This window comes from Neomonachus schauinslandi, chromosome 14 (genome assembly GCF_002201575.2).
Source record: "Neomonachus schauinslandi chromosome 14, ASM220157v2, whole genome shotgun sequence".
NCBI classification, from domain to species: Eukaryota; Metazoa; Chordata; class Mammalia; order Carnivora; family Phocidae; genus Neomonachus; species Neomonachus schauinslandi.
This window is the reverse complement of record NC_058416.1, coordinates 72,788,270-72,800,442: the sequence shown is the minus strand read 5'-3', so window position 1 is coordinate 72,800,442 and position 12,173 is coordinate 72,788,270. Positions and strand designations below refer to the sequence as shown.

Genomic DNA, 12,173 nt, shown 5'->3' with positions numbered 1-12,173 from the left:
GATCAAAGATCTGGATTTAACGTCCTGTCGTTATCAATGAACCAAGAACCTACAGGAAGCCAATTAACTGCCATCTTCGTGAGACAGGCACTGTGACTTCATGGTCTCTGAATCCCCACTGACTTGTAGTGTCACCATGACTGACACACAGTATGTACTCAGGAAAGAAATTAGAAAGTGAAGTTTCATACAAGAGAAGGCCAGGGGTAGAGAGTCTAACAGACTAAAAGCTTCACCAGGGAGCAGAGTGAGGAAAAACAAGAAAACAAGATAAGCCGTTTTGAGTCTGGGCCTGGAAATGTATATGCATCTGTTTATAGGCCAAAGCCAAAGATGGAAGTAAGCTTGGCTTCTCTGTAGCTCTCTCTCTAGCTTTACAGCCGACTTGGTGAAGCTGCAGTTACTCTGATCACTCTGATCACCAGGGACTGAGGCTCGTGGGTTTGCTTCACCAAATGAACCCTGCCATGTGGCTTCTGGAGAGGGGGGCCTTTGTGGATTGTGGTGGGGTCACTAAGAGTACAAGCTCTGATCACATGATCAGGGTGCGCATGCCCAACAATGGGGACAAGTGGACATCACGTGATACGATGTGATAGGATGCCCTGAGATCATAGCATCACTCCCGTGCTGTTCCTGTCAAAGATGCATAACTGGAATGGAATCATGAGGATACATACCTAAGACAAACCCAAATAAAGAGAAGTTCTACCAAACAACTGGCCTGTGATCTTCAAAAGTGCCCAAGTCATGAAAATCAAAGACAGACCCTGAAAGTGCTCCAGACCGAAGGAGTCTAAGGAGATGTGACAGCTAAATGCAGCACATGATTCTGAACTAGAACTTTCTGCTATAAAGGAAGTTATGGGGACAACTGGCAAAATTTAAACGTGGTCTGAGGTTTCCATGGTGGTGATGTGTCGATGTTAATCTTCTGATTCTGCTGGATGTCCTGTGGTTACACTGGAAAATGTCTTTGTTTGCTGGAAATACTACATTTGGGGGGTGATAGGACATCAAGTAGGCAACTTAGCCTCAAGTTATTAAGGGAAAAAAAAGGTTCTCTCTGTACTTAGAATTTTTTTTTCCAAGATTTTATTTATTAGAGAGAGAGAGAGAGAGAGAGAGAGAGAGAGAGAGCATGAGTGGGGGGAGGGGCAGAGGGAGGAAAAGCCAACTTCCTGCTGAGCACAGAGCCTGACGCAGGACACGATTCCAGGACCCCAGGATCAACCTGAGCCAAAGGCAGACCCTTGACCGACTGAACCACCCGGGCACCTCTAGGAAAAAAAAAATTTTTTTTAATGAAGTTACTGGAGTAAAACTTCAGGGATCCAAATCACTTTGCTCCTTCCTCGATGTGGGACGGGGGTAGGTAGCTTCACCTCACTGCACCTGTTTCCCCATCTGCAAAATGGGGATAATGACAGTAGTGCTCTAAAAGGGTTGTTTTCAGGACCAAAAAAAAGAGGGGTGGCTCAGGAATGCATCTAAAGCTGCTGGCCATAGAAAGACTAATAAGAGCTTAGTAAATGGTTAGCGCTGTTTTCATTTGAAAGACCCAACCTCACACCTCTGCATGGGAGGCCTCTCCGCCTCAAAGATCAGTGGTTTCTCAGGATTTCTGGGTTCAAATGCCCGGTCTCCAGAAAAGCAAGAGAGGCAACCAGAGATGTAGATTCCTGACTTCATACCCGTACATCACGGTCTCCCACCACTGCCCAGAAAAAACCCTTGCTTTGGGACTTGGGGACATCCAGGCCCGTGTCTAGATTCCCAATGAGGTGCTCAGACATGTAGCTGTCCCAGAAGGGTTGCCAGGCAACAAGGCTCCTTAGCAGGAGCCTGACAGCGCCGTGGACACTTGTCAGATGAAGCGGTGGAGGGGGTCGGGCCACAAGGGGCAGGCACAGGCTACCCAGCGAGTTTAAGGACAGAGCCAGGCCTGAAACCTAGGCGCTCAGACGTCCGGACGGGTGCTTCCTCTGCTGCACCACGCCTGGGGCACCCACACCATTTCTGCCAACTTACCCGAGCTACTACGTAGAGAGTGAGGCCTGTCTGTCCGGGGTCGCAGAGACAAACCCTCTGCACACATCAGCAAACCTCCCGGGTAGTTTCTGTTACCCGAGTTCCCGGTCCTCATCACCTGCTTCCACAGCCCCATTTCCATACTGCCTTCGAAAGATTTGGGGGGGAAAAAACATCCTTCCTTGGTTACAACTTTAAATAGGTTGGTACCATAGAAACAATCCGCCAGTGGCATTTCAAGGCTGATATATTTAAAGTCTAGCACAAGTACCTTTTCTAGGACGGTGACATTATACAGTTGCACATGGCTTATTCTTAGTTCGAATTTTGTCACAAAAATATAGAGCGTGTCCTGAACTGGGGAGGATTGGAAATCCAGATGAGCTGAGATTAGCTAATCTGGTTTCCCTTGAAATGTTTCATACAGATGGTTGATACCTTACTTATCTTTCAAGAGTTTGTGAAGACTCTACCCTGGCACGCAAGGATCCACAGGCCTGGGTGTCATCTGTCGGGCGAGGGCCCTCACAAGCGCGCAGAGGAGGGGAGGAACCACAGCCTTCATCAGTCATTCATCGCTCATTCATTCACTGGTTCCTTCACTCATTCACAAATAACTGGAGCTCCTCGGCATTACCTACTGCAATGTAACAAGTACCTTCCAAACTTCGCGGCTTGAGACAACAGTGAGCATGATCGCACACAGTTTCTGTGGGCAGGAATTCAAGAGTGACTTAGCTGCTGACTCACGTGCTGCTCCGGACCCGGGATCTCTCTTGGGGTTGCAGTCAAGAAGTCAGCTGGGACCGCAGTTACCTGCAGGCTTGACCAAGGCTGGCTGATCCGCTTCCTAGGCGATTCGCTCACACAACTGGCAGGCCGGTGCTGGCTGTCAGCAGGAGGCCTCGGGAACTTGCCACGTGAACCTTTACTTACGGCTGCTGAGTGTCCTCATGACATATGACTGGACTCCCCGAGCGCGAGTGACTAAGAGAGCAGCAAGGCAGGGGCGCCTGGGCAGCTCAGTCAGTTAAGCATCCGACTCTTGGTTTCAGCTCAGGTCATGATCTCAGGGTCCTGGGGTCGAGCCCCGTGTCAGGCTCCTTGCTGGGCGAGGAGTCAGCTTCAGATTCTCTCTCCCTCGCCCTCTGCCCCTACCCAGCTCACGCACTCAATCAATCTCTCTCTCTCTCAAAAAAAAAGAGGAACGAGGTTGAAGCCACAACAAGGAAGTCACACCCTCCATGTCCCTAATATCCTATCGCTGCACAGCCAGCCCTCCTGGGAGTTGCTAGATTTAGCAAGCAAAAATACAGGTTTCCCAGTTAAACTTGAATTTCACATAAACAACAAATAAGTTTTTCGTATGTCCCATGAAATACTGTAAAAGACTGAAAAATTACTGTTTTATCTGAAATTCAAATTTAACCATGAGTCCTGTATCAACCCGAAACCCTATCCCTGTTCAGTGGAAAGGGACAGCGTACAAAAGGGGTGTGAGCCCCTGGAGGTGAGGACCACTGGGGCTGCTTGGTCGCTTGCTTTCCCAGCCTGTGACCAGTGGTAAATGGGGAGCAATGAGGAATAATGGTTCTTGCACTCACACAGTGTCCGGTCCAGTAAGACCAACTTGAATCCAGTAAGACTAACTTGAATCAGTAAGACCAACTTGAATCAAATCACCAGGTACATTAATGCAAAACCTTGACCATGAGTAAGTACTTCAAAGGGAAGTTACCGGGGGCTTGGGACGGGGATGGTGTTCTCATCAGAAGCACCATTTCTGTTTCTTAGATTAAGCTTTTGTATGTGACTTTGTGTGTCCTGGGAGGGGGGGCGGATATGGAAGGGTCTGCCACTGAAAGGGGATGAAACTCTTGAACACACACACACACACACACACACACACACACACCTCTGCACAAAATAGTGAAAATGGAACCAGGCCTGTGGTCTGTAGGCTAGTTAACAGCACTGCGTTATGGTCAATTCCCTGGTTTTGATATGACACTGCAGTTGGTACAAGATGTCAGTGTTGGGGGAAGCCACGTGAAGGATCCACAGGACCCCGTGTTGTACCTTTGCAACTTCATAGGAGTCTATAATTATTTTAAAATAACGAGGCAACTCAACAGCCCGTTGAAAATACCAGCTGTTACCATGGAAACAAGGTCAGATCAGAATAATCCACACTTGTGAACGGGCTTAAGTTGGTGGAGGGCACTTGGTCAGGGGCCAGCCCTAGTGGGTGGGTCAAGGGCTTTCACCCAAAGGAATGGGATTCTCTGTTAATAGTCCTGAAAAGTGTTCCTTGAGAAGAGAGAATGAGGACGGGGTAAAAGATGTCTTCTTGGTTCTTGACCCAGATTTGGGGCTTCAGGAGGCCTGGAGTAGCTCCATCAGTGGGAAGAACTGTTCCTGCTCCCAAGGCAGAGTCTGGGGAAACCAAAAAGCCTGGGTTTCTTGATGACCAAGCCTTTTGGGGGTCTGGAATCACCGTGCTTTAAACAGTAAAGAGATGTCTTTAGTCTGCACCCCGTTGAAGAAAGGGAACGTTTGGCTAACGTTGCATTTCCCAGAGAGAAATCTCATAATCTGATGAATTCCTATGTTATTTGATGACCCTGCGGGGGAGGCGGATAAACTGGTTTTGATGATGACCGTGCTGGGTTGTCCCAAGACGGCCACAACTGCCTCTCGCCCCCACCTGCACTTCTGCATTGTGCCCTTGCCTCTGCGCCTCCAAGAGGAGGAATTTCTCTGTTCTCTTGAACATGGCGGGGGGGCCCCTAGGACTAGGACAAACTCAGTGGCGGTGACACTGGGCCAGGCTTATCCCTTAACTGACTGGCTCTTCCGGTGCTTCCGGCCTCTGGCAACGCCTGCTCTGGGAGAAGCCAGCCCCCATGGAAAAAGTCTGGCTGTCCTGAGGCCGCCATGCTGTCAGGCTAGCCACGTGGACAAGGCCATGCGACAGAGAAGCCCAGGAAAGCCTCTTGACGCTCCAGCCACCTGGGCCCAGCACCAGATGTGGGAATGAAGAAGCCTTCGGAAGACAGGAGTCCCAGCCACCCTCTGACTGTGAGAACCACCCAGCTCCCTCCGGCTGACTTCCAGAATGGAGAGATTTAACAATACACTGTGGTAAGTCACTAAGCATGGGGCTGGCCGGTTCTACAGCAACAGACGAGTGGAACGCCGAATAAGGCTGGGTGTGCTCTGCTCCCCGATGAGCGGTGACCATGAGCTTCCCGTGTTCAGAGCTCCATCAGCTCCCCCCACCGCAGTTCCAAGACCGGGAGAGACCAGAGCTGCCTCGCACTGCAGGCTCATTGCACACCAGGCCCCACTGCCTAGGTCAACCATCAGCCCCTCCCAATAAACCCCTGAAGTTTTACCTTTCCCATTTTACAGATGAAGACATGAAGCCCCAAGCCACACAGCCAGTAAGTTCTTAGGCCTGACTCCAAAAATCTATGCTCCAAACCACTGGGAGTCACTGCCTCCCCAAAGCCTGCAAAGCAAGGGAGGGTGGATAAAACACTTTAACCCTTAAAGACGAGAAACTGCTCTGGGCCCAGCTGGTCCCTCAGCATCTGGGGGCCGTGCAGCATTTTGGGGCCCAGCAGGCTGGGACTGTTCACATCCTGTATGTGCCAAAGAAAACACTGGCCCTTGACCAGCTCTTGAGAGATGATCTCTAAGCCTTTGAGATATCCTGTCTAATAAAAGTGTCTTTGCATAACAGGGACCCTGGGCCACACCAGGCCTGATGGTCTATGCTAACAATGTGATTTATGATGGGGCCTGGGATCAGGCCAGATCACTTGACCTCTGCAGGGGCTGGAGACGGAGTACTTGAGGTCAGTCATATGAGTGCCCCATGCCTACGACTGATGCCCAATAAAAACGCCACACACCAAGGCTCAGGTGAGCTTTCCTGGTGGCAATACCTGTCACCTGTCGTGGCTGGTAGAATTAAGCATGCCCGTAAGCCTCCACTGGGTGAGGATCCCTGGACGCTCACTCCTGATCTCCCTGTACCTGCCCTCTACACCTTTTTTCTTTGCAGATTTTAATCTGCATCTTGTCACGGTAATAAACTGTGACTGTGAGTCCAGCAGTTTGTCTGGGAGTCCCTCTAGCAAACCGCCCATCCCAAGGACAGCCTCGGGGGACCCGACACAGGAGCTCAGGGTGCCCTGCTGAGCACCTGAAATGGGAACCTTGTTCGCCTGTCATCAATCCACCTGAAAAAATCCAATATGGAGGGAAAAAAAAAAAAATCTGTTCATTCTGTAAAGTCAGGCACAGACAAATGAGTCCCTGTTCACTTTATTCCAGTAACTTTTTTTCCTCTGAATCTGAGTAGAACTGAGGAAGAATCAAAGAAAACCTCATATATTAAATTCTTAAATAGATTCTTTGAATTGAAAAGTAAGGGTCAATAGGAGAGGCACAGGTGTGGGCCTTGTCCCTGCAAACAAAGCCACCAAAGCAGACCTGCAAATTAAGAAAAATGGCAAATCCATTTCTTTAAAAAAAAGTTCTTGAGGGGAAAGATTAAAAAATACCTAAGTTTCAAAAGCTGGACTACTGCCACACCCTTGGCTCTCCACCCCAGGGGCGTCCAAAGGTAGAGAGTCTCCAGGTTAAGTTTTCAGTGATGCAGCTTTTGCAAACATATGCAAATACATTCCTCGTTGGCAGTCCTGTTTTGGCGATTAATAGCAAGCAATATGCTTGGATTAGAGGTCCGATTTCCACTCGAATGCCAAGTGTCTTCTCTCGGCAACAATCTGCAGAGATCTGAACAGGGAGAAAACTGTGTTAGGCCCAGAGGCAGACAGACCCTTCATATTCCTCTGTGTGATATAGGAACGGATGGTCTTCATGCATATTCACAAAAGCAGGTGAGGTGTTGTCAGCAGACCCCAGATGGCCAGAGAGAATTTAAATTTAAGTGTTCTCACCTGCATCCCAACCTGCATCTGCCTGACCTCAAAGATAGACTCTTTCTACTTATGAAGAGAGAGTAGTGATGATTATGTCATAAATGCCAATGGATTTTTGGAGGCGAGGGAAGGATCGGCCTTTGTTTCAGGCCAACTGTTTACCAGGGATGAGCTCAAGCACCCTGTGTATGGTATCTCATTTAAACAGTACAGCGAGGGCGCCTGGGTGGCTCAGTTGGTTAAGCGACTGCCTTTGGCTCAGGTCATGATCCTGGAGTCCCAGGATCGAGTCCCGCATCGGGCTCCCTGCTCGGCAGGGAGTCTGCTTCTCTCTCTGACCCTCCCCCCTCTCATGCTCTCTCTCTCTCTCATTCTCTCTCTCAAATAAATAAATAAAATCTTAAAAAAAAAAAAAACAGTACAGCGAGGAATATATCGGGCTTTTGTCAGCAGGAAGGTGCAAAATTCTACTAAAGAATCTGCAGAACGAGAACGAGGGGAAGATGTCAGGGAGAATCATGGAGACAGGAGCCCTTCCACAGGAGGTTTCTTGCCTCTGGAATGCAGCAGAACTCTGGGATCTCAGCACCACCCAAGATGGGATCCCTGATAATGACAAGGGCCTGAGGCTGGGGCAAAGTAGATTAAAAAGAAAAAAAAAAAAAAGATACTAGAAAATATGCTGATTATTTAAAAATAAGATCAGGAGACTAAAAATAGAGTCCAGGCTGGAAGCTTCTTCATAGTCTAGAGCAAAACGGAGAACACCCATGTGAGTCGCTTTTGACCTCTTGTGGGGTCACCCGAGTGACAGAGGAAGTTCACATCTGGGGCCTTAACTCCAGCGCCCACATGCACAGCGAGGACGCCAGGCTTCCTGGATTCCCACGTGCCCCCCTGGGCCAGCTCACTTCATCTCCCGGCCACCCAAGCAGGCTGACCCGGCTGAGTCCCCCTTCTCCGGATGTCACAAACGGAGGCGGGGAGAGGTCCGATCTGAAGTGGGTTCCTAAACCTTTGACTTCCCAAGGTCAGAACGTGTTCCCCTACCCTCGCACAAGATACGGGTGGATAGAACTGCACTTTGAATTGTTCCTCAAAAGCAAACTCTGGAAGAAGATGCCCGGGGGGAGGAGGATGCTGCCACTTGGTGGCTGTGTGATCTTGGGCAAGTCAGGGCCCCCTTTGGGTTCTAGCTTCCTTCTCTGTGTCAGCGGCCATCCCAGGGATCCTCAGCGTTAAAGGAGTAACCCAGGAGTAGCACTTGGTCCAAAACCCTGGGGTTATTCTTAGACCAGACCTGCGTGGAGCTTTTCTTAGAACATTAATTGCTTTGGGCCAACTCCATGCTGTTTATAGAAGCAGGATAAACAGACAACATTCTGTGCCAAAATATTCTAGAATCCCACCCCTCACCTCCATCACATGGGTCCCTGGGGCCCCCTTCCCAAAGTCAGACAAACCTTCTGGTTGGTTCTGCAATGATCCCTGCCCCTACCTGATCCAGAGCTAGGAGACTAAGCTGTAATTCTATAAATAGCTTCCCCAGCTTGTCTCCATGGAAACCCCCCCTTGGGGCTGGGTCAGCCCACCTTGGTGGACACTCCCCCCCCCAGAGAGGCTCTGGAAGGGCAAGCTTTTCAGGAGAGTAGCTCCTGGGCTCAGAAGGCATTGGAGGGAGGTGGGGGGAGAGAAGGGAAGCCTGCAGGCCTACCTGGAAATCATGAGCTTCCTAAGTGGGAGGAGGTGCTGTTCTGGTTCACCTGGAGGAAGACAACACACAGAGGAAGGGGTCACAGCCAGGTTGGGGTGCCAGGATCCCACTGCCCTGAGACTGAGCCTCAGCACCACTGGGGAAGGCACATACTCGCTCATGGGGTATTTACTGCACACCTACTACAGGCCAGGTGCTGGGGATGCTGTGAACATGACTGCCTTGGTCCTATTCTGCAGCTTATGTGGCAGCGGGCAGAGCCTTTACAAACACATACGCAAGATAATGTCCCCTACACCTCCGGGCAATACAGTGGGCTCATATGAGTGACTCTGGAGCTACTTCAGAGAGGGTGGTCAGGAAAGGCTACTATTAGGGGTTGACATTTAAGCTGTAGCATAATGAAAAATAAACATATGCTCTTTGTCCCAAGTTCCTGGCACTCAGCTCCTAAAACCCTAGAATCTCCGAGTGATAACAAGCAGTTCTTGTATACTAACGAGATGACAGTGTCTGCCTTCAGGATGGGCACTGGTGGCTTAGAAAGACCAAGGCATGACTCTGGGGAGGGGAGAGGAGCTGGAGAGTAAGTTAATACCAGTGATTTAATCAACTGTACCTACTTCATGAACGCTCCACAGAAACCCCTAAATGACGGCTTCAGAAAGCTTCCAGATTGGTGACCACATGGAGGTGCAGGAGGGTAGGTAGTGTGCCCCAAGAGGGCCTAGAAGTTCCACACCCCTTACCCCGTACCTTGCCCTGTGTACCTCTTCCAAGGCCATTCCTGGGTCGTACCCTTTATAATAAACCACTAATCTAGGAAGTAAAGTGCTTTCCTGAGTCCTGTGAGTTGTTCTAGCAAATTCTTAAATGTTAGTTGGCTGGGCAGAAATGTGGGTAGCCGGGGAACCCATGGTGGCTGGCATCTGAAGCGGGGGGCAGTCTTCTGGGACCAAGACCTTATCCTGTGGGGTCTGACACGAACTCTGGGCGTCACTGCGCAAACTGAAATCCAGTTGGTGTTTGGAGAATCAGGAACTGGTTGCTGGTGTTGGAAAACATCCCATAAGCTGAGATCTAAAAAATGCAAATGGGGCAAGGCACACAAAGGCCTGGCTGGAAAAGCATTCCTGGCAAAAGGAACAGCAAAGACCTGGAATGGGGCGGGGGGGGGAGGGGGTGTGTTTGGTGCCTCACGAATGAGGATTCTTTTTCTTCATTCGCTGCAATTCTAATGTGTGAGCTGCTTTGTTCTGCTTACTATTTTTCCAACTCTTGGGTTTCAAGGTGATCATTCTAGATGGCTACAGAGTACCCCGTGGAATGCATGTGCCATCATGTATGTAACTATTGCCGTAGACTGTTTTCCAATTTTTGCGATACCGTGAAGGAAGTCAGGTGCCCCTTGGAGGACTGGGAGGAAGAGGAGGGTGGAAAGCGGGGGCCCAATGCAGTTGGCAGGGCAGCTCTCCGGAGCATGGCAGTGTTCGTGATGACAGGGCATATGTCATTCCTCCACAGTTTGCCCCTAACAGAGCAAGAAACAGTCCCAGGCCAGCCAGACATCTTGAATATGCCATACACCGCAAGAGAATGTAAATTGCTCCGACTCTTCTGTACAACAGTTTAGCCTTCTAGGTCAAGAGTCTCAAAAAGAGGGCGCCTGGGTGGCTCAGTCGTTAAGCGTCTGCCTTTGGCTCAGGTCATGATCCCGGGGTCCTGGGATCGAGTCCCACATCGGGCTCCCTGCTCTGCGGGAGGCCTGCTTCTCCCTCTCCCACTCCCCCTGCTTGTGTTCCTGCTCTCACTATGTCTCTCTCTGTCAAATAAATAAATAAAATCTTAAAAAAAAAAAAAAAAAAAAGAGTCTCAAAAAGAACCGGACCCTTCTGCCCACTGATGCCACCCCATAGCAATGTCTTCTAAGGGAAGGGTTCAAGAGTCCCCCACCCCACCCCAGATAAGAGAGGCAAGATCAAGATGAAGCGCACAGGCCATCATTCGCGACACTGCAGAAACTGGACATGATCTTAGGGCAACAACAGCTCATAATGCATTCCAGAGAATACTATGGCACCATCCCAAATGGCAACAGTGAAACCCAAAAGATGGGAAAACACGAAGAACGCAAACCCAAGCAGCTCATTCGATGGAAATGCAAGGAGTGCCAAGTGCCTATTCAGGTGGGCAAAAAAGGATACTCTGCAAAAATGAAAGGCATTCTGGGTGGTGACTAATTCCCCTCACCCCCACTTCTGTGTGTGGCTCTTGTTACATCATCTTTTCAGTTAAAACAGGCAATAAATTAATGCTAATCCTAGCAATATTTTTTTCACAGCGGCAAGAGGATGGGCTGGGTCTCCGACTCCCAGAAAGGGAGCGTGGAGCCCTCCCCAAGGAACTAAGATGGGTGCACAAGCCATGGACCCCAGACAATTAGCATTCATGAATTTGATTATTAAACTGGAGATTGGCACCCCTTCTCTCCCAAACTAATACACAAACTAAAACACCTCATTTAAAGGGGGGCTATCATGTCAGTGAAGGGGGCAGTCCTTCTTGACATGACGCACGGACCGCACCCCACAGACATACCCAGGATGTGTGGGAGGCACAGCCAGGGAGATGGGTGCGGGGATGCAGGGGCATTTGTATGTCTACACTCGCGGGGATACCCACACCCATGTGACCCTTATGGTTCTCGTTTTTTGGTTGCCTGATGAAAATTCCAGGCTGGGTTGTGTTTGGGGACTGCCAATATATAAAACTGAATTTAAGGCTAGAGACAGGGAGTTTGACAGAAGGCCCCCACCAATCCCTCCAACTGCTCTCAAGCCAGGAGACAAGGCGATGGAAGGGGCACGGGCAGAAGGGCTGCTCTTTGGCCCCAGCTGGATCAGACACTTGGAGGGCCCCTGGCCTGACCTACCCTCCCCCAACCCAATTTTCTGACGAGGAAATGATCAGCCAGATTAGAGAAGCGAAGTGTCTAAGGGCATCTGCAAGCTAGTGGGACAGTCCAATAAACAGATTTCAGAATTCCCCTTGGGGTTTCTAACCTGAAAATATCCTTTCAGATTGGCTGGTGTTTTATAGTCTCCTTTCAAGACCTAGGAAAGAGAAACAAAGCATCTCTATTATGGAAATGATCAAAAAGTAAAATTCATCCTGTTACCTCTACTTTCCCATCCACCCATTTACCACCGACCTATTCATCCATCAACCCACCCACCCATCTACCTACTCTCCCATCCACCCACCCAACCATCCATCCACCCACCCATCCACCTACCCATCCATCCACTCTCCCAACTTTCTACTCTCCCAACCATCCACCCATCTATCTATCCATCTACCCATTCATCACCTAGCCATCCATCCATTCATCCATCCATCCGTACACACATCCATCCATCCATCCAACATTTATTGAGTTCCTCTTATTTCAGGCATTATTCTAAGCTCTAGAG

General features: G+C 49.6%; 1 protein-coding gene across 2 annotated transcripts in view; it reads right to left on the bottom strand.

Moving 5' to 3' along the window:
• Window positions 1–6,359: 6,359 nt before the first annotated feature.
• TPST2 (tyrosylprotein sulfotransferase 2) overlaps window positions 6,360–12,173 on the bottom strand; it is a 48,508-nt gene continuing 42,694 nt past the window's right edge. The window contains exons 5-7 of one of the 2 annotated variants that reach the window (XM_021703422.2): window positions 11,763–11,813; window positions 8,701–8,749; window positions 6,360–6,840 (exon numbers count right to left, since the gene is read on the bottom strand). In XM_021703422.2, coding sequence (XP_021559097.1) covers window positions 8,708–8,749; window positions 11,763–11,813 — 93 coding nt within the window. In that variant the 3' untranslated portion in view covers window positions 6,360–6,840; window positions 8,701–8,707. Of the gene's footprint in view, window positions 6,841–8,700; window positions 8,750–9,629; window positions 9,781–11,762; window positions 11,814–12,173 lie in introns of those variants that run through there. The other variant, XM_021703421.2, reaches the window with a different exon arrangement.